Genomic DNA, 22527 nt, shown 5'->3' on the forward strand with positions numbered 1-22527 from the left:
GCTGAGTTCTCTGATGCATACTAAACAGGAAGAAATCACCCGTGTTTGGAGTAAGAATTGTATTTTTTTTATAATGGATTGTTGGTACATATTTAAGGGCGGTTGCAGATCTGTTTTTTTCTCCTGATTTTCGGATCATTCGCGTTGTGTACCAATTAAGAATGTTGTCAAGGTAACAGTCGTGACGTCCCAAGTTGCCACGTGATGCCAGATTCGTCTCGAAATAACTGAAGAGAAGTCGCAGTTTTTCGACGAGTGTTAAATTAAACGATTTGGTTCTTTCAAAAGAGTTTCAAAATGTTTAGGAATCAGGAACATGTACCTTGTGGATTATATGTCTTGAGTCCTTTACTGGAAAAGATCAACAGAGGTTATTCAATAATTTGCTGTTGAGGGATTTATAACATCATCACCTCTATTAAATAATATTTTAATAAGAAAAGATAATGACGAATGATTTACACCAGAAAGCCTCGCTGCCTATCAACACTTGTCTCCTCTTATTGACATCAGGTGAGACGTAAAATCAGCTTTCCTGGCATTTAAAATCCGATTTCCCTGCAATATGATAACAAGCTGAATTATACCACGTTTTATATCGCAATTATTTTTCAAACCCAGCTTGTATATGGTCCGCAATCATACGACTTTGCTTGCTTCATATATTAGTCGACAAAGCCAATAGGCTGATGGATCAAACCATATCTTGCTTTATATGTGCACAGACAGAATGGGGTTCTGTGTACATATGCTTTATCCCATAAATATTGGATAATTTACATCATATTTGAGAAAGGGACATACACATTGACATTTCCAATCATTAGGCACGATGAGAACTGATATATAAAATGCCACGCTGAGATTATAACGGAGCTTTATGCTACCTCCAAGTAAAATTGTGAGATAGCATCATGGCCAGCATAATTTCAGGGATTTAGATACATTATTAAAAGCAGTGGTATATTCATATGACTGAACATTTAAAACAGAACTAAGCTAGCAAACATGTCAAACTGCATGATTATGAATATTCTGATGACCGCTATTTTCGCAGTTATAAAACCTACTTTGCGATAACCATTTAAACTGGATGTTGCCATTATAATCACACATTGTTGCATATCGAGTAAAAATTCACAATTCTAAGTGCGGCAAACTCCCACCTCTTCCAAGACATATGGCCAGCGTGGAAGAGGAGGCCAAATGCCCTCTTGTAGCGTGGCTCTCTCGAGCTACCCCATGGCGGAGATCCTTCTGCCAGCAGCGATTGTAAACGAGCACTCGCAAAGCTGCACCTTTGCCGCAGCTCACCGTGTTCTACAACGCACTTGTCAGGTCGACGCTGCAGGTTGAACGCGACTGACACACACGTGGGCCTCGTGTTTTTTAAAATCTTTATATTATGTTCACTTGCTTGCGCGCTTACGACCGTGCAAATCTTTCAATCGTATTTTAACCCACTTCCCGTGATCCAATCGAGCTGACATTTTGCACACAGACTCGTTGTGCGTGACAATTTATTTTCGTGAAAATTTGTTTCCAACATTTTCCACTTTTTAGGAATTTTTTTTTTCATATTTAATTTAAAATACCAATGTGATAAAAATGAAACTCTTACTCAAGAAAAACAGAAATGAATAATACAATAAAACCGATGCCACGCATATAAAGGATTTATAGTGAAAAACTTTGTTTTTACGGGTTAATTTTTTTTAAATCTCTTGTCGCGTTAGAGCGCGCGAGAAGCCTTTTACCTCGTCGCGCGAGCTGGTTGCGAGCGTTGTTTCAACCCCTCTGGCGGTAAACCTCGTGGCGCTCTCGGTGCCAAACATCCAATCGATACTCCTGGCAGGCATCAGCTGACATGACCACACCGCGTTGCACGACTCCTGCTCATCTGCACTGCACTGCAATGCGCGCAGTCCGAGTGCGTTTCTCGCCATTCTGGCACTTTTTTCAGCGGAACAATAAAGAGTGGCACCACACGACCACTTCTTTTACGCGCTTCTGTTTTCCAAGAGCAACCACGGAATGGTGGCAGTAGGGATGGATGCAGGCGTGCATGCACGCTCACCACGGTCGTGGGATCCCTCCATGAGACAACTGTGCTCCTCACCGTTCAGACATTTACATATTGAACAGAGCATACTACATAAGTACATGTGCTGGGCTAGCTGGCTGGCAGGAAGGACTTCAAGTCTGGGGGTGGGTTACGGAAGGACGGTCACATCCAAAGGACGCACGGGCTGCTCGTGTCTAAACAACAACAAAAATACATATTCTCCAAAATATGGAAAGAAAGCGTTGCATTTTAGAAATTGTTATGATTTTCAGAAGCAAAACTATTAAGACCAGAGGGCTTGAGTTTGAGTTGAGATGGGGGTTGCTCAAGGGACGGCGCTCACGAGCACACGTGCACGAGGACACGTTGACGAGGACACGTTGACGCGTCGACGAGCACGCGTTTACGCGTTCACGAGCACGTGTCGACGAGCACGTGTCGACGAGCACGCGTTCACGCGTTCACGAGCACGTGTCGACAAGCACGTGTCGACGAGCACGCGTTCACGCGTTCACGAGCACGCGTTCACGAGCACGCGTTCACGCGTTCACGCGCACGTGTCGACGAGCACGCGTTCACGCGTTCACGAGCACACGTTGACGCGTCGACGCGAGCGCACGGACAGCCGGCGCACGCGGCCCCGGGTGACCTCGCGAGAGGCGCAGGTGGCTCTGCTCGCCCCCCCCCCCCCCCCGTAATGGGATGCCACCAAATCGCCGCACACGGCTGCACGGGCGTGCGCGAGCCGCGTCATAACTCGATCGGACAGAAAATAGAAAACCAAGCCGAGGAGGGATTTAGTCACGGGGCTGCTTGATTCTGTTATATCATTACTTTCAACGGTATGGTCATAACATCGAATGACAATTGCACACGTCTGGCGAATGGCAGAGAATGAGATGATGATGGCAGAATTGTAGTTTACCACGTAGTAGTCGCAGGGCTTTTCGCGACAAATATTATCCATAATAGGTTTTTGGGTTAGATCGCCTCAATATAAATGCGTCGTTAAATCCGCCACCATCTGACACAGCCAATTAGTAAGGGTTGTCACGTAAACGTTGTTAATTTACTCTCCATCACACTGGTGTGCTGTACTAGTAACAAATTGGCATGTTCTGTTTTCGTGACAAACCTTACTCATTAGCGGTGTCGGGTGGCCGCGGGTTTAACGACACATTTGTATTAACGCCATCTAACCCAAAAACCTCTATTGTGGACATAATTGTGTCCACGTGCAGACGTCACTTAGAACGCGCCATTTAAACGTTGTTTACGAACACAAACGTCAAGTGGACCTAAACGTGTGATTCCCATCTCAAATGAGGCGAGATGATCGCCAATGCGCACTTTCGTGACACTGTTTAGACGTGGTGAGAAGTAAAACAGCGCCCCGGGTCATCGCAGGATGCCGGACACGAGCGCAATTTGTCACGACCAATCCCACAGTTACTTGTCATGAACAACCGCCTATCGTGGGGCAACTTTGCACGGAGATTATATTTTGCGGACAACAGTGGACCATCTCTTTACATTAACGATAACGGTACCATATCGTGGAATCGAACACAAAAAAGTCAAGTCAAACGTCGCACACCTGACTTGACCGGGGACTGAGCGATACGCGGACGTGTGAGTGCTCTCAACGTGCACAGACACTTGCGCTGGGTGTGTGGTGGTAAATCGGTCAGGCGGGCCACGCAACGGTGGGACGTTCCACCGCCCCGCATTGTCGAGGCGACAACATTAAAGGCGAGCACTCGAATTCATTTGCCACCACCACGATGTCTGTCAGGAGACGTAGCGAGCTGCTTGCTGTCTGGTTCAGGGCGGCTATGGACGGCGGCTGGAGTATGGGGGGGGGGAGTGATTCGAGATGAGAGGTGAAGAGCGCCGAGCCGCTGTTGGGTGGATGTGGTACGGCGGTCTGCGTGGGTGTGTTGGTGTGCGTCGGTGTGTGGATTTGCGTGGGTGTGTGGGTGTGTGGTTGTGCGTGGGTGTGTGGGTGTGTGGATGTGCGTGGGTGTGTGAGTCTGCGTGGGTGTGCGGGTGCGTGGATGTGCGTGGGTGTGTGGGTGTCTGGGTGTGCGTGGGTGTGTGGGTGTGTGGGTGTGCGTGGATGTGTGGGTGTGTGGGTCTGCGTGGGAGTGCGGGTGCGTGGATGTGCGTGGGTGTGTGGGTGTCTGGGTGTGCGTGGGTGTGTGGGTGTGCGTGGGTGTGTAGGTGTGTGGGTCTGCGTGGGTGTGCGGGTGCGTGGATGTGCGTGGGTGTGTGGGTGTGTGGGTGTGCGTGGGTGTGTGGGTGTGTGGGTGTGCGTGGGTGTGTGGGTGTGTGGGTGTGCGTGGGTGTGTGGGTGTGTGGGTGTGCGTGGGTGTGTGGGTGTGTGGGTGTGCGTGGGTGTGTGGATGTGCGTGGGTGTGCGTGGGTGTGTGGATGTGTGGGTGTGCGTGGGTGTGTGGGTGTGCGTGGGTGTGTGGGTGTGTGGGTGTGCGTGGGTGTGCGTTGGTGTGTGGGTGCGTGGATGTGCGTGGGTGTGTGGGTGACGGAGCCGACGGTGCAGGGATGCAGTCCGCTCCCTTACCCACCCCACACAGCCCGTGTGGGCCGCTTAGGTGCAGATATGTCTGTCATTTGTCATTTGTCGTCGCCCTGTATCGATCTAAACGCGAACATTCAACCTCCCATTGTGTTACCTCTGCAGCCCACTGCTGGATGAGGGCCTCTCCGCATCGTGCTGGTCATGGGGGTTATTTGACCATACTTCACTATGCTGGTCATTGCAGGTTGGTGAAGGTGGGGAGCACAGACGTCGAAGCATACTCGAGTGCAATCACAGAATGTGCTTCACCGCCCTCTGCTGAGAACATATCCCCGCAGCGGCCTAAACCTCCAGTTGTATGCATGGTGGTCACCCATTCAAGCACAAGATCGGCTCAAAACTCTGCTTAGCTTCTGAGGTCTGATGAGTCTGGGATAATTGTGGGTGATTTGGTCAGATGGTGTAACCTGTAAGAGCCACTGTTTGTTGAAAATCATCCTACAATTGTGTTCTGATGGCTGTGGGTATGTGTGCTGGCACAGTAGGGGGGCACAGGTGGTGCATCGGCCAGTAATTTCAGTCAGTCTACCCATGGCACCTCGGGGTCTTCCACGTGACCTCCTGCCAGTGGGCGTTCAACACTTCACGTGATGGCCTTAAAGTGCACCTAGCCTGGCACAAGCCCCATGGTGATGCGATTATTGGTGTTGAAGGCAATCGCTAGTTTTGTTGTGTTTACAAAGCAGTGTGTACCGTTAATTAGAACGGTAGTGGTGGCAGCGATGTTTAATTCTGAAACTGCATGATCGTACATTGATAATGTGTTTCTTTTCGTCACGTTAATACGTACATTTAAATGTATTGTGAAAAAAAGTCACACTTGTGTTTAAGCCTATTTAACATGGTTATCATTATCCTAATGGTTGACATATGCAGCATTTCACAGTAACTGCAAGTAATTGCAATTGCTTGGTGCTGAGTGTTTGAGCTATACAATAGCAGTAAGGTTAAACAATGATCCGTAATTGCCAGCTGAATATATAGCAGGGTAAGCATCAACCTTCGTGGTGATTAAAACGCCTAAATTAAAACCCAACTTTGGAAGGAATTTTTTTGTTCGAGAAAAATATTAGTTCTTACCATGATTTGGCAAGAAATGAATGTTGCGGTTATTAAACGCGGACGATTTTTTTTCGCGTTTGTTTCTGAACAAATCTTGTTTTGAATACTCATAAAAAAGACTCGTACAAAAGTAAGTGAAGACATGTAACGGGGAGAAGAATGTGCGTCGGTCACTCTGCTTATCCCCTCCCACCGGCTGCGCGTTGCCTCTCTGTAATCTCCCACGGAAAAAAGTTAAAGCATGCCGACAATAAAGTGGCCATTCCAATGTCACAATTATTCCACTGCCGCAACTTGGCAGTATCTGTAATGCACGATGAACTTCTTTCACACCGCGCGTAGCCAACCGCGCTAGTCGGAGGTGCGGGGGGGGAAGGGCAACAAACTAAACACAAAAAGCAGTTCCAAATAAATGAGTTTTCCCAGTAGATTCCTAATATCGGAAGGAAGAGCGTTCCAGACGGCCGCAGAAGCGCATCTGAAAGCACCGCGCGATGCGGCGACCGCCGTCGTCTTTGTCCGACGCTGGACTCGTCGCCCGTTTGCACGTTTGGAGAAGAGAATGTTGTTCACATTTGCATAACATATCGGCAACGCACCAAGACGTGCACCGTGTCGTATACGACCATGTGGCAGCCTTGAGCGTAATGTCAGAACCACCCGTTCCCGAACAACTGCATTGCTGCTCATCGTTGCTTTAAGTCACCAGATGTGCGTGGCCAACGTGGAGGGCATTTCCTCCTCACAGGGGGAAAGGATCCGACGGACTTTGTAGCAGCACAATAGCAGTCTCATTGCATGGGGTTATTTGGAGATGAACAAAAAACAAACATGCTGATCTGAGAGCAATGAAGAATTCTCTCTGCGGCGCTAGGGAAAGGTTTAACGCATCTGTCCTTGTCTAAGATACGTCCCGTGAGGTCTAGCACCCCCCCCCCCCCGATGTCGACACCACGTATTATTGACACAGTTTGCCCTTTGATCTGTATACGCCGATTGCACCGGAGATATGGCAATGGACAAAAGTGTCCCTGCAGGCATTTTATAATTATGCACTTGGTAACCGCTGCTGTGTAGAATGTGAAATGACTTCATCGCATTTGTTCGGAAAGGTTGACAGAAAATTGTTTCCCCCGTATGGATAGTTTACTTGTAGACATTTCCATGGAGTATAGAATGTCATAATCACCAAATTATAAATCCTTCACTTCGATTGACAATGAGGCTGTTAATTTGTAGCCAACCAAACCAGTTCTGTATTTCAGTGACACAATCTCGTCAATCTCTCTCACATATTAGGAGTTTGTAAAAAAATAAATTGAGTAAAGCACAAACCTAAATTTGTAGTACAATTCTGAATGTGCTGCTTTGAGGGCAATGGACAAAAAAGTAGTTGATTAATGTTCACAGCAAAATAATTGGTGAACAATAGGCTCTCCCTGTAGTTTTTTTTGTAAATGCAGCATTTTCTAGGCATCGCACGCTTTCAGATTCACTTCAATGGCCATCTGGAACGCTCTTCCTTCCGATATTAGGAAGCCACTGGAGCTATGCACTCTTATTTTTTTATAGCGAATTTTTGTGGTTAGATTGTTGTCCTTCTCCCACACCTCTGATTAGCACCGTTGGTTATGTAAGGTGCGAAAGGAGTTATACATACACACAGTACATGCACGTGATTAATTAAAAGCAGCGAGGTCAGATGTAGGGGCATTGGCTGAGACATCACGGAGCAACATCCACAATCCAGCACCAACCCTGAGGGTTCCTCCTGGAAAATTTCGCAAGAGGAAGACGGGACACACAAGAACCTCGCAAACATGGAGCTTCATCCTACTGCTACAGACATACCAAACACTGTTCGAGCCAATCCATTCGCCCCATAGGCCAGTCCCGGTCACCTTGACACGTTGCAGTCGGAAACCCTGTTGCTCTGGATAACGCGAATGTAAAGTGAAACCATCCAATACATCAACGTCCCCACCACACACAGGCAGACTCCAAACCCCGATCCTCAGAGTCAAAGAGTCAAGAGAAGCGGGGGTTTTACTTTGAAGCCAGGAGAGCTGCAATCGTAACGTCGTCATCTCCACATCCAGGGCCTCGCAAGGAGGTCCAGAGACCCCGCGGACACCAGAGAATCATTAGCGAAGTCACGGTCCGATAAATGCATCACGCAGACCGCGGTCCACAAGGCGACCGGCTCCCGGCCGCTGCCACGGAGCGAAGGGTGGGGGGAGAGCAAAATCCACCTCGTCAGGCCAGTGTGGAAGAGTAGGCAGAATGCCTCGCTGGAGGTGCTTCCCTAAGTGCCCCCTATCGTGGGACACCTTTCTGCCAGCAGTAGAATGAGAAAAGAATTACAGGCTGCACCTTTAACATTTCATAAAGTAATCACAAAGGTAATCAAGTGATCGGATTGTGTGACAGAATGTAATTCCTTTTTTTGAACCTTGGGTAATCAGAGGCTGAATACTTTTAATTCGTAACCTTGACAAAACCGCAGACTGCACACTTGGGAGAAATTAGCTGCTGAGATGTCCTGCCTGTGCAGAATCATTTAATGTCGTGCCTTATCTATCACGCGCACCATCCCCTTGGATGCACAAATGCAGTGTACTTTGTTATCCGATTTGTAGCATGTTTTCACATTAGTCGAACACCTTGGCTTAACGCACGGGAGTTGTCGTTTAACAATATCCGCAAAGATGCAGCTTATCGTGCTTTAAGGAGTCTATTTTAATGCGCGTATTTTACATTCCTTAATCTTCGAATTTCTATTTCGTAAGCCGGCCTCCTGGGTAGCTGGCCTCTGTGAGATATTGTACCACATTTTAATATGATTCTCCTCGAGTACATAGCTCTCACGGGAGCGAAAATCATCCTTTTTAAATTACTCTGCCAGATGAAAAATGGGTGCTTTATACGGAAGGCAAAGGGCTACGTCGTGATAACATCATGCACAACATACGCTTCGAGCCACACGCGTGCCGCAAACGCATAGCCACGCGGAGCATTTACTGTTTACAGTCCCGCGTCTTGTGCAAAGAAACTCAATATAGAATTTAAACATTTTTTTTTCCAGCTAGAAGACATCACTCAATTTAGTTTGCATAACCCAATTTTCAGTTGAAGCTACGGTTAAAGTTTATACAATCTCCCCCCCCCCACCCACCACCTCTGTGTACCTGGTAGCAGTATCGGTGGGTAAAAGTTTGGCCAAATATCTTGTCTAGAGGGGCTCTCGAGAGCTCCCAAAATCTAAAACCAAACTATTCTTGGTTCTTTCGGTACAGTCACGTAGAAGGGAAATAATAAAATAAAAATAAAAAAAATTCTCACGACGTTTCGATTGCAACACAAGCAATCGTCATCAGGTGTGAAAACGAAATTTTCTTGCCGTGGTTTTCACACCTGATGATGATTGCTTGTGTTGCAATGGAAACGTCGTGAGAATTTTATTGTGTTTTATTATTATTATTATTGTATTATTTCCCTTCTACGTGACTTTACCGAAAGAACCACGAATATGAATCCCTGCAGTCACCATAGCTTTAAATCGATCATTAAAACCAAACTATTTTTTTATTTGACCAGGGAAGGCCCACTGAGCCACATGTATCTTTTCGAGACGCGACCTGGCCACGGATGACAGCTCAATGAAGTGGCTTGTCACGTGGATATTTACAGCAGCGAAATACTCTCAGCGCACGTTGATTCTAAACGTGGAGAGAGAAATCCACGCGACCACAGGGAGAGAGAGAGACACGCAAACTCCAAATATACAGCAGCAGGCGTCAAGGTCGGAATCAAACCTACGACCTCCTGTATAGTCAACATCTTGCCACCGCGGCGCCCCTCCAGTGGAAGCTCTTCCACCAGCAGCGGTGTGAGCGCGGAATTGCAGGGCTGCACCTTGACCTTTTAGTGAATTAAAATTTTCTAATTTGAGTCATTTGTGTTTGCCGCATTTCAGTGTTTTGAGATGAGCTGAGTGACCGTGACGTTAAACAAGCGGAATTCCACAACCATCTTCACCAAAGCCGGGATCACCGTTTTAACAAACTGTCCCGTGTGAGTCCAGAAATATATGATGTGTGACTGTATGTCACACAATTAAAGGCTGCCGGCGGTTACGTCAAATTTCTCTTCATTTGAGACACTTGTTCTGAATGACCAACCACTCTTCATGTAACGTGAAGAGTGGTTATAGCCACGTCTGCTTGGGTTTAACTGCATTGAGCTCAACTCGGAAACGTTTTCCACACCGCTCTACCGATGAGCAACTCCGTATGGATGTCAGCAATGGTCTCGACCTCCGCTGAGATGTCATTTAATCTTTAAAACAAAAAAGCACCAAAGGTTGCAATTGCATAAGGGGGCGTGCTGTGTGCACAAAGATAAATAACTGCAACACGGTCTGGAAAGCCATTCTTTTGGCTTTGGCCACCGTTAGTTTTTAATTACAGCGTGTTCAGTCACGCGAGGCAAGCTGTTATCGAAGTGGCATTATGGTTGAGGTAGCCTCGTACAGAGATACCACTGCACAATTGTGTATCACGTGGAATTGTTAATTGTTGTTGTAACTGTCTGACCGCGTCCCTGGACATCTATGAGAAAGAGTTTCATAGCTCACGGAATTACTACAGTTTAAATAGAGATTCTGATTGTGATTCTGGAATGTTTTCTGCATTGGAAGTGAATCACATTATTGTGCCATCTGTCGTAAACTTAACTTTAATATTACACCATTTGCAAGAAGGGGCATAATGTGCACATTGCATAGGTAAGGGTGCAGCCATCCAATTGCTTGCTCACTCCACTGCTGGCTTCAGGGCGTTCACTCGAGGGAGCTCTATAGAGCCCCTCTGGACAAGGTATTGGGCCTACTCTTCCCTTTTGGCAAAAGTTTTGGAATAGGTCAGAGTACCCATGCTCTGCACCCACCACATGTCACCAGCCGATCGACTGACTTTGGTGAAACGATTTATACTTCTGGGTGGACAGAGGTGGAGGGATTTAAGAAACGAGTCCCATTGTTTCAACTGCCACAGTACGAGATTTGAGAATCAGAATCTTTATGAACACTCGAGGAATCCGATGAGATATAAAGCGCTTTATTCACAGACGGTGGGTGACCTCTACATCGCACGTCCAGTGGGCTCACCATCGCACTACGACAGCATCCGCAGTTCGTAGAATGGCCACTGAAAAGTGAAACAAATCTGCGACTAAAGTTCCCGGAATATAAATCCACATTTCAGCAAAATCGCCAGTCCTCACTGGATAATGGCTTCTCTCCTGGTTAAATGAGACATTGAATCCACACACTGACTGCACTCATTTGCAGATGTACGGAACCATTCTGCATTGGCATGCAATAATCCTAGTGCAGCATCTTATGACAAAAACATACATTTTAAAAGTATCACGTAAACTTAAATATTCTGAATTGTTGAAAACTTTGGAAAATGAGGCTGAAAATTATGTCTGATTGGTTGAAGTACGAGCCTCACAGTGTATATAACGGCAATGTTAGGCATATACATTTGGCAAAATTCCAAATGAAGAGTCATGCCTATTGCCCAATTTCGCTGTGAGAATTGCTCTTCAACTCGCCGGTAAGCGGACACACGATCGCCGCATTGTTAAACACTCGCACAGCACGTGACAATTCATCTTGCCAGGCTGTCGGGTGGCGGAGGGTTTCACGACACATGTTTGGTAAATGCATTATCTGGTGCTGCTTCTGCTGCGTTGGCAATGGTGGACAAGCACAATTCAAATAAATAAAGAAACTCAACACACTCGAAACAACACTGTGGTCTTAAAATATGTTTTTTTTAAATACAGATGTGCTATGAGAAGGGCCACGTCTCGAATCGTCACAGTTTTAGTAAGATCATTGTGGCCTAGCCTAAAAATAAATTATGAATTACGATATTGGCTACTTGTGTGTCAAGTTAAGACCATGGAAGATGGCCGAGAGGTCTTCATCCAGCAGTGGATACATCATTGCTGCTGATGATGCAGTGTAAATTAGTTGATTAATTATAAAGAGGGCATACATTGGTAGGCGTAATGAAAGAGGAATGACGAATGAATAAGACGATCAATATAATTTCGTGCCAAAACTGAATTTTCCACACTAGTTGTCGGTAAGAGCAGCTATAATAAACAACACACTTCAAAAAAACCTACTAATGAAACACATTTACATGTTTCCTGATATTTAAAAAATGCTCTGGTGAATATTTGTCAAGTAACTAACTCCAAATCATGATCCATTATCTGCCTTGGAACCGTTAACTGCGTAACCGCCAAGTGGCGACGAGTTAATTTAACAGTTTATTTATAGGCAGTGTTCATGTCGGACTCGTCTCGCTAATGAGCGTTCAGCACCCCCTGTAGCGCGGACAGCGCACGTTTGTATCTCCCCGCAGAAATTACCGGGGACCGATCGCCCGCTGTGTCAACCGACACGATCGATCCCTCTCGCCACCGCCGAGGAAGAAAAACAATGCACGTGCGCGGATTCCGTAACGCTTTCTGCCATGCGTTCGCCTGCCGAAGCGAGGTGTCACATTGTAAGTCGTAACGACGTCGTGTGGCGTGTGACAAGTTTCTCAAGGGCGCGTCCCGAGTAGGGACACACGTTTTTTTACCTCGCTGATCTCGTCAAGGAGCATCAACCATCACGCAAACTCTGGTCATCCTCGCAGCGGCGGCTTTTGGCCAACCATCGAACAAAGACGATGGTCACCGCATCTCGCGCTTGCAGATGCGCTTCTGCGGCGGTCTGGGACGCTCTTCCTTCCGATATTAGGAAGCCACTGGAGCTATGCACTTTAAAATCTATACTGAAAACTCATTTCTTGAGAACTGCTTTTTGTGTTTAGTTTGTTGTCCTTCCACAGCACCTCCGATTAGCACGGTTGGCTACTTACGGTGCGAAAGAAGTTCAACAAGTTCTCACGAGGGCTCTATCCATCTTGGGTCACACTCACGGATTTTAGACAAACAGAGCCGACGCCCGACTGTGGCCAACTGCAGTCAGAAATAATACAAAATATGCCTCGGACTTAAAAAAAAAACAAGTCACTACTCATATATAGTACTTTAATTTTAAGCATAATATTAATTATTAAACATAAATGTGACATTTTTGCAACGTGTTACATTGCTGCTCCTGCTGCTCCTAATATTTTCATAATGGAGATTTAGAATATGCGCTATGCGATGTAATTGAGCAGCGAGGTTTTATACATGAAGATAATGGAAGGAAATGGGAACGCATGTAAATGGTAATGGTGATACAGCATGGAGTGTAATGGGGAATGGCAGATTTGAGGAAGCATTATGCCTCTGTATCCAGAATAAATGGAGCACGGTTGGCTAAGTATGATGATAAAGGAGTTCAACACACATACGTATTTTGAACGGAACAATGTCATAAGAACGTGAGATTATTGCGTTTTCGTTTGTTGTCCTTCCCCCCGCACCTCTGATTAGCGTGGTTGGCTATGGTTGATGCGAAAGAAGTTCAACATACGTACGCACATACGTACGTATATATGTGCAGTACACAGACAGTGAGATAATTTAGTTTCCGCGCTGCCAAAGGAGGCGAAATAACTGCATGTCCACCTTGTGGTATTTCGATCATGACATTGGGTTTTTATCTTTACAAATCAGAGGTCATCGCTTTCAGCGTTAACGACGAAAGGGTAGATGAGCACCCGCGAAATGATCGGCTCTTGTGGACCCTGCGTGCCACGGGTGGGCCCGGCACGAGCATGATTCGAAGTGAATGAGGAACTAAGTTGTAGCGTTGGGAGTGCGATGGCTGCGGAGGTTTTTATTCGCTGCGAGACGACGATGCCCCGGTCACATCACCGCCGCAGTTGCTCCTGGCTGAGATTTTGAACATCGTTTTTTTTTTCAACCTCTACTGAGGCTTCACTCACGTTGGACGGCCCCATTCGCACATCCGGGGCATGTGTCCATGAAAAAAGAGCTGTTTGTATTTCCAGCTGTTTTCCTTTAAATCAATGTTTCTCAAGCATAAAATTATTTTTTTTAGCAAAAAATGGCAATGTTGCTATGTCAGAGGCCGGTTTTATCTGCAATGAGTAGATAATTATGATGTTGCTGCTCATGAGGATAGACCAAGTTGACCCTGACCAGGAGTTTAAATTCCAACCTTGCGACTTTCAATCTAACGCTGTGCCAGTGTCGTCTGGCCACCTATTTGAAATGCACGGTCACGCGCGGCTACAAAAATGGCATCGGGTGACTAATTGACGGGGGAATATCTGCCGGAGCAGACCCGATTCGGATGCCTTTGCAGAGAGCGCGAGCGGGGATTACAGGGTTGGGAGAGCCTCGCTCACAGGGCGTGCGATGCATCACGCCCTTTAGGCACGGGCTCACCTCGCTGCTCCCGGTCATAATCAGCACTTGCGGCGAGATTGATTTGTTTTCCCTTATTACGACGGAACACGCTAACAGTGGCCGCACGTGGTTAACCCAAGACAAAGATCCCCCCATACAGCCCTAGCAGACTGCTGGGGCGAGTGCTGTCAGCGGAGCTGCGCTACGAACCCGGCGACCCGAGTCCGGTTCCCGCTCACGGCCACCACCGGTGCAAGCACCTTCATAGGCCGACCGGTTGGCCGGCTACGTGGATAACCACCGCCCCCCCCCACCCTGGACTCGGTCACCGCGCTCACCACACGGAGGGGAGCTCCGCGCCGGACACCTCCAGGAAGTCGTAGCCAGCCTCGAGCTGGAAGTCGGTGAAGACGAGCGACACGGTGTCGCCCGGCTCGCCCAGCACGAGCCACGTGCACGACGCTTTGTTGTCGTACTCGTTGGGGAAGCCCGGGCTGCTGATGGTGCCGCTGGGGCCGTGCGGCGTTCCCCCGCAGGCCCCCTCGGCTGTTGGGAGGCGAGACAGAGGCGGAGGGAGGGGGGGGCCCGATAGCCATTGAGCCCCGGTGGATTCACCTCGGCGCGGTGATGGAACTCTACAGACGCGTTGCGTCGGATAATGCAGCTCATAGTTGCCAAAATGCAGACCGCTAAACTGATGTAAAAAGCTCATCATTCTCATGTTTTATTTTGCTTAATCTTTTGTTATTTCAAACAAAAAAAATCAGCATTCTGGGAATTGTACATGTGATTCATTATTGCCGCTGATACTTTAATTTAGGGAGGACTAATTGTTTTTTTTTACAATTGGAATCTGTCAGATCCAATCAGACACCATTGAGATCCAGAGCTAATTGAATCAATCCACACTTTGGATTACATTTTCCGGTGGTTAAAATGAGTTCTCATCACCTTATCAGATTTTGCATTATAATTAGTGCATGTAAAACTTGTGTGAAATACCCCACTAATTAAACAAATTAATTTGAAGCAAGATTTTGTTCTTTAATTGCGGAAGCCGAGCCGCCAATGTTGCCATTGATGACGGACTCGAGACGCCTGTAGGTGGAGCGGCGGTGCCGTTACGTGAGCCGTGCCGACTGACGTCACCACCTCAGAATGTGAAGCCACTTCAACAACAACAACAGCAGCGTGCCGATGGTTGTGATCAGACAAACTCTCAGACAAGCTCTCATTGGGAGACTGCGCTCCGAAATGCATCGCGAATGCATTCGAGACACCTCCAATCGGGCGGGAGCGGCATCTCTCCGCCGAGCGGTGATACGTATGAAAGGAAAAGGTGCAGCCCTGCAACGGATTCCTCACGCCACCGCTGGCGGATGCTCCTCGGACAAGAGAGGAATCACTGCAGGGCCATTTTTCGAGGATTATCTTGGCTGACTGAAAGGAGGCGGCGAGTACCCACAATTTACCCCACCACGCACGTGACATGCCAATTGGCTGCGGCCTACCCATCGCTACCGTCCACTCGCGAACAACCCGGCGGCTCTTCATCCGCGCCAGGGTCGGCTCGGCACGGCCCCCCGGCGGGGCTCTGCACCGCACGTCGGAGGAGAGGGCGCGAGCGCACGCGCGTGCGAGCGTCTCCGAGCGAGAGCCGAGCCCCGGTGGGGTGGGGGGACTCACCCTTGCAGTGCGGCACGGGGAAGTCCCAGGAGGCGAGGCTCTCGGCGCCGGAGACGCACGTGAGCACGGCGTGCCCCTCCAGCACGTAGCCCGGCACGCAGCCGTAGCGGATGGCGTCGCCCACGCCGAAGCCGGCGCCGTGCACGGTGCCGTGCGGCGGAGCGCCCGGGTTGCCGCACGCGCTGCTCTGCAAAACTGGGGGGAATGGGAGAGAAGAGGAGAGAGGCGATGACGATTTAAACTGCGGCATAGGAACATCGCGCTCGCTGGGGGGGGGGGGGGGGGGATGGGGGACCGCGTGCGACCGTCGCGGAGTTTCAGCAGGGGGGAGAGGGGCCCTTCCCCGCAATTTCCCCCAGCGTAGAAATGTCCTGGTTCTACCGCAAGTCCTTGCTCCACTGCTCAAATATCACGAACCATCGTCAAATGTCGCGAGGCGTGCAATCCGCAGGGTGACGAATGACAATTTCGATGGTGATGATGATGTAAGATGATGATGACTAGAGATGAGAATGAAGGTGATGGATGATGATGATGATGACAGTATCGATTTACGACATTCATCACCATCGCCTTCGTCACTGTGAATGCCAGCCCCACAGTTGTCATCAGGGGTCACGGCCACCGGGAACAGCATTACTGAGGCAGACATGAATACAACTACAACCACCATTTTTATATTCTTCCATACACTCATTCGTATTTATCCTTTGCATACAGTTGATGTTCTTTCACGTATCTAATGCTCTGAGCAGATATGCAATGACCGATTTCGCACCTCCGATTATCACGGTTGGCTGCATACGGTGCGAAAGTTCTGTGGCCGTCTGGAACGCTCTTCCTCCCGACATTAGGGCACTACCAGAGCTATGGACTTTTAAGTCATCTATACGAAAACAACTCATTTCTTGAGAACCGCTTTTTGTGTTTCATTTATTGTACTTCCCCCGCACCTCCGATTAGTGCGGTTGGCTATGTACGGTGCAAAATAAGTCTCAAAATACATACAACATACATACAAAATACATACAGAAGAAGTTCAACACGCATATGCAAACGGGGACCAAGAAGTATATCTCTTTAGCATGCAACTCATGCAAATTAGAATCGACCGCATTAATGCAAAAGGGTTTTGATGCCATTCAGTTTGCAATGGGTGGAGTGCCATTGTGAACCTAACCTGCTTAAGTAGGACCATGGCATATTTATAATTGTGGATTTAAGTATTTCTTAAATAGATCGTATATTTAAATGGTAAGTTAACTGTCCTGGAATTAAAAAAACAATATTTCAATACTATAATTCTTACGTTTTGCAGGGGCAATAGGCTGGTTATCTGTAATACCCTTAGCTTGCATTGTACCTGGAGTTAACATTGTACATCTGTTTCAAAGACGAGGATACACAGGGCTGCCGGTGTACATTTGATCATGACCTAGATGTTACAGAAGAGAAGGCAAATGAGCAGCAAGAGGTAGCGGTGGATATTTTGACACTACAAAGTGTGTTGTATACACAATTTGCGACGGAAACGTAAATATTTGACAAAGTTTGGAGTTCTTGCTACTGCTGCGCAAGAGGATGAATCAGAACCATGAGCATTCTGGGGAACGATTGAACATAAAAAAGGTTAAAGATTTTCCAGATATTCTGAGACTCATTCCGAGACGTCAGTTTAGGGGAAAATCATTTCAGGGGCGCGTTTTCTACAGAGTCATGCCGAAACGAATGGCGAGTTAAGGAGGCCTGTGCGTGATAAATTCAGATAAGACGTTGCCATGTACGAGGGACGACTCACGCGCACAGGTGTGCGTTTGTGTGTGCGTGTGTGTGTGTGCGTGTGTGTGTATACGTGCGTGTGTGTGATGCGTCTGTGTGTGTATACGTGTGTGTGTGCGTGATGCGGTAGTGTAGCGGTTAGCGCGCTGCACTACAAACCTAGCGATCGGGGTTCGATTCCCGCTCACGGCTAACACCTGTGACGATTATCCGAACCGGTCGTGGGCCTCCCCTAGGTCGACTCGGCCTCAAGTTAGTACCCCGTGCAGTGTGTAAACATCGTCACTTGGGGAGACAAAGGCGGCCGGGCATGGTGCTGGCAACCCAACCCCTCGTGTGCCGTGTTGGCCTTCATAGGTGCTTGAGAACAGCACTTGCCCAAACAGTCTGTTCAGGCTGTACGGGGGATCTTTGTCTTTGTTTTTGTGTGATGCAGTGGAGTGGTTAGTACGCTGCGCTACGAACCCGGCAACCCGAGTTCGATTCCCGCTCACTGCCCAGTACCAATGCCCATGATCTCAACCGGTCTTGGGCCTCCCCTAGAGATGCGGGGGGTTCTTTGTCTTCGTGTATGATGTACAGCCACGCATACACCCTTCTCTACATAGAGCCAGTTGCTCTAAGTTTGTCAACGTTATTCCTGCCCATGACGGCAGCACGTGTTCAGGAGCTCAACGGCGACGTCGAGGTCTGCTGGCCACGACGATAGGGCTGCGTGAGAGAGATAGAGAGCTCGTGTAGACATCAGCTTGCTTGCCCTTCGCCAACACATATAACCTCTTGTTGTAACAACTCTCTCGCTGTCTTCTTCCTGGCTCAGCAGTTCTACTGCTGGATTATTTTTCCCACCTGTGAACGACTGTTGTGTTGCGATCGAAACGTCGTGATCTATTATTTATTATTTTATGTTATTTTTCTACCCTACGTGACTTTACCGAAAGAACGATAGGGCTCATGTAGTTTTGCTCCTCCTCTATGGAGAGAGCACAGGGCTAGAGTGGTTTACGATACGATCCATAGTTTGGTTGTATGGCTACAATCACACTCCTGCGGTGGCTTGTCTTTTAATGTATCTCTATGCGTCTATGGGTCTCTCTCTGTCTCGATGAGTCTTTATATAAATCTATCTTACGTCTCTCTGTGGGGTTTTTACGACATGGGCCACAGCTTGGGTCTCATGGCCCCCCAATCGCGCAGTTTGTCAATGAAACGAGTGCCGTGAGATATTGATTTAAACGCTCAGCAGTGCCACTGATAATTGTGGTCATCATCAATAAGACACAATGAAATACCCAAGCGCGATCTCTTATTGAACTTTAATAACCAACCAGAGGCTCCGAGCAACCAATCACAAGATAAAGAGATGTGAGAGCCATTGACTTCGCCCGATTTTTCTGCTCAGTATTTTTTTTTTATTAACGTGTCTTTCATTGCTTGATGATTCAAGAATAGATGACTAAAAGCAATATACTTTTCTTGGCACGATGAAAAAAAAGGTGTTGGCATTATTACAACGAATATTACCAGCGCGTTATCCATCAAGTAAAGTCAATGTAAAGTACACATTTACCATCATAGTCACACGCGTCTGTCATTGACGTATTAAATAAACACCAAAAAAATATTTACGTAAATATGCATTTTAAAAAGGAATTTCATTGTTGCGATGCAATGTATTATTGTGCACGCACAATCGTCACGGATAACGGATGCATGTGTGAATATTGACGCGGTGCGCTTGCGTTGCCGATTGCCCCTGCGTCTCACGGATCACCGAAGCACGATGACACAGTGGGGGTGAAGGCAAATGGGGGATTGCTCGGGAAACGTCTCGCAAAAAAGGAGAGTTTTGTGATTTATCTCATGGGAATTCCATGGAGACCTATTGCCATTAACATTCTGGGAAACTATTTTTTTTTACTTTGGTTTTTCAATGGAAGTCGCAAACCGCGTTTTTGTAGTTGTTTAACGTAGCATCCGTAAAACAATGTTGGTAATGGTATTACGTTCACTGCTAATTTTACAAACACAGTACACTTTTAAAGCTATTTTAGTCCGTCAACTAAACATTGTCAATACGAAGTGTTATTCAACAGAAATTATTATTCATAATTTACGAGCGGAGTTATTGAGTGACGAGACAAAGGGCTCCCAGAGCCCCTTGGAGACAGCAATCTCGGAGAAGGGCCCTTGGAAAGTGACACCAAAGAACTACTTCTAAAGTCACTTCAAAAGGCGTCTCTCATCCAGCACGATTGTTCCCAAATGTACTTTCGGAGTAATGTCACAAATAACCATCCTTCAGGCTCCCCTCGCAAGGCAGGGCATCACACGGCGGAAGAACAAGCACTCGAAGGCGACACCAAACATGTACGTCTGAAGCCACAACAAAAGCCTCTCTCGTTCAACACCAGAGGCCACTCATTCAAGTCTTGCTGCTGCTGCTGTGCTCGAGTGTGCCGTTTGCTATGCACGGCAGGCCAGGATCCGAATCTAGCATCTCTGCCATGGTGGCGAAATGTTAACTGCCTCGCTTGGTATACAGGAGGGCGTAGGTTTGATCCCAACCCCCATGGTCGCGAGGATTTTTCTTCGCGTCCTCCTGTTTTTGCCTCCACATTTAGAAACACGTGTTGAGAGTACAGAATTTGGCTGTTATACATTTCCACACGATAAGCCACTTCGTTGAGCTATCATCTGTGCGGAGGACACTTCTCAAAAATAAGTATATAGCTCAGTGGGCCTTACCTCGTAGAATAAAAGTTTAGTTTAGTTAGGAAATTGCTCTGACACCGCCTATTCTCTCAACCAACGAGGTCACCTCCAAATATATATAAAAGACTGTAATACATAATTTCCCTGCCATCACGAAGCAATGGCAACTGCGAAAGGCTGCAGAGCGGTTGCAACGCCGTAGGTTTGCCGACGAAAGGCAATCAACTCAGACCTTCACAATAACACGTTCATCATTGGCACCGGTCGTTATTCGTCACACGAAGCAGCGACTCTATTCTCAATACTTTGCAGCAGCATCTTGCATTCTTATTCTGCAATTCATTAATTAAAATAAATGCCAACATTTACGAGCAAAGCCAGTGTTTCCTGGCCGTCATCAATTGTGGCAGTGACTTATGAAACATGATGTGAAATCTCCACCATGAGGTTTACAGTATATTCTTTAACAGTCTATTAAAACTCTGGGTAATTTATGATGTCATGAACATGTGTTCTGCAACCGCGCGATGCTGTTGTTAAAACGAAGCGAGCTGCAATCACATTTTGACATGTATTTCGCTAAAATTATTCAGTGGTGAAACTTTAGGGGAAAACACAATCGCAATTGTTTCACAAGCTGCTTCACACACTCGCCTTATGTAAGTGACTTCAGCATATTTATTAGACTCGAGGCTTACTCCCCCCATCTCCAATTTAATTTGCTTAAGAGAATATAAATTGAACTTTAAAGCAATATCCAGATATTTAAATGCCAAGCAACATCACTATTTATGGTTTGCGTATTTAGTTACGGCACAGAGGGTTTCGCACCGCAAAAAAACCCACATACGCAGCGTGGATTGAGGGTGCCGCTGCCATTTACCACAGCGGAGTGTGGGGGCTGGAGGAGAGTGGGATGAGAGGACACATGCCATTGTTGTTTTCACGCACAAACTCAAACCTGTAAATAACTTCCGGCCACTCTGAAATTAACCGAAATATGTTTTTTTGTGTTTTACCAGTGAAGGCCCACTGAGCTACGTAGTTCTTATATTCAGAAGCAAGCTGGCCACAAATGAGAGCTTAAAGAAGTGGCTTATCATGTGGAAATTTATTGCAGCCAAATGCTCTAAACGCACGTTTCTAAATGCGGAGGGAAAAAAACCCCGGAGGATCCGGATAAAAATGCACGCGACCACGGGGAGAACACGCAAACTACAAATATACAGCAGCAGGCGTCAGGGTCGGGATCGAGCGGACGACCTCCTGTATACCAGACGAGGTAGTTGACATCTCGCTATCGCGGCTCGAGATGATCAGTGGTCTAAAACGACAAAATGGCCACACGTGCAGTTCTTCTGAAGCTGGTGGTGTGGATAACGCAGGGCGCTTTTGTACATGTGAAGTATTTTAATGACGGCAGGAAACTCCTTGACGGGTAACACACTTTTATTAAATCTTGACTTGTCACTATACAACGAGTGGTCTCTATTCCTCAGACTACACACACTTCACTCGACACGTGTAGTTACTATTCCTCCGGCTACACACACTTCACTTGACTCGTGTAGCTTCTATTCCTCCGGCTACACACACTTCACTTGACTCGTGTAGCTTCTATTCCTCCGGCTACACACACTTCACTTGACCCCGTAACGTCCGTGGAGCCTACAGGCCCACCCCAGCTTGGGCGTGGGCCACAACCTCTGAGTCCCACGAGCCGGCCCTCTCACGGACGTTCGGCCCCGGGTTCCAGGGTTCCGCCTCCTCCTCCGTCTTCAGTCTTCGCTGGTACTCCCTTCCTGTGCGCCTGTGCGCATCCCCTTATATAGTCCCCGCTCACGGGAGACGGAGTGTATGCGGACCTCGACGTGAGCATCGCTCCTTAGTTGACCAATCACGACACGCTGTTCCTACGATCCGTTTTCCCCAGCGCGTGTTTCCACTACACAACCAATCACGCCGCGCTGCCACACGATCACTCCCTCTCAAGCGCGTCACCGGCACACAGCCAATCACTACCACATAACCCATGACCCCGCGCTGACCCCTGATCCTTCACCGTCAGCGCGCGTCACCAACACACACAGCCAATCACTACGCGCTGACACACGATCCCTACCCCAGCGCGTATCACCACTACATCACCCCCTCCCACATAGCTCGCAGCCGGCCCGGCTGCTAAACAACAACACAACACAACGTCAACACAAGAAAAAGCCCACCC

The 22527-nt window shown here is 47.6% G+C and overlaps 1 protein-coding gene across 1 annotated transcript in view; it reads right to left on the reverse strand.

Moving 5' to 3' along the window:
• Window positions 1-22527, reverse strand: part of LOC144724254 (CUB and sushi domain-containing protein 1-like) — a 267119-nt gene that overhangs the window by 93771 nt on the left and 150821 nt on the right. Inside the window, exons 4-5 of the mRNA XM_078603232.1 lie at window positions 15807-16001; window positions 14459-14666 (exon numbers count right to left, since the gene is read on the reverse strand). Of these exons, the coding sequence (XP_078459358.1) occupies window positions 14459-14666; window positions 15807-16001 (403 nt within the window). The remainder of the gene's footprint in view (window positions 1-14458; window positions 14667-15806; window positions 16002-22527) is intronic.

The sequence above is a fragment of the Lampetra planeri genome, chromosome 2 (genome assembly GCF_965212315.1).
Source record: "Lampetra planeri chromosome 2, kcLamPlan1.2.h2, whole genome shotgun sequence".
NCBI lineage: Eukaryota > Metazoa > Chordata > Hyperoartia > Petromyzontiformes > Petromyzontidae > Lampetra > Lampetra planeri.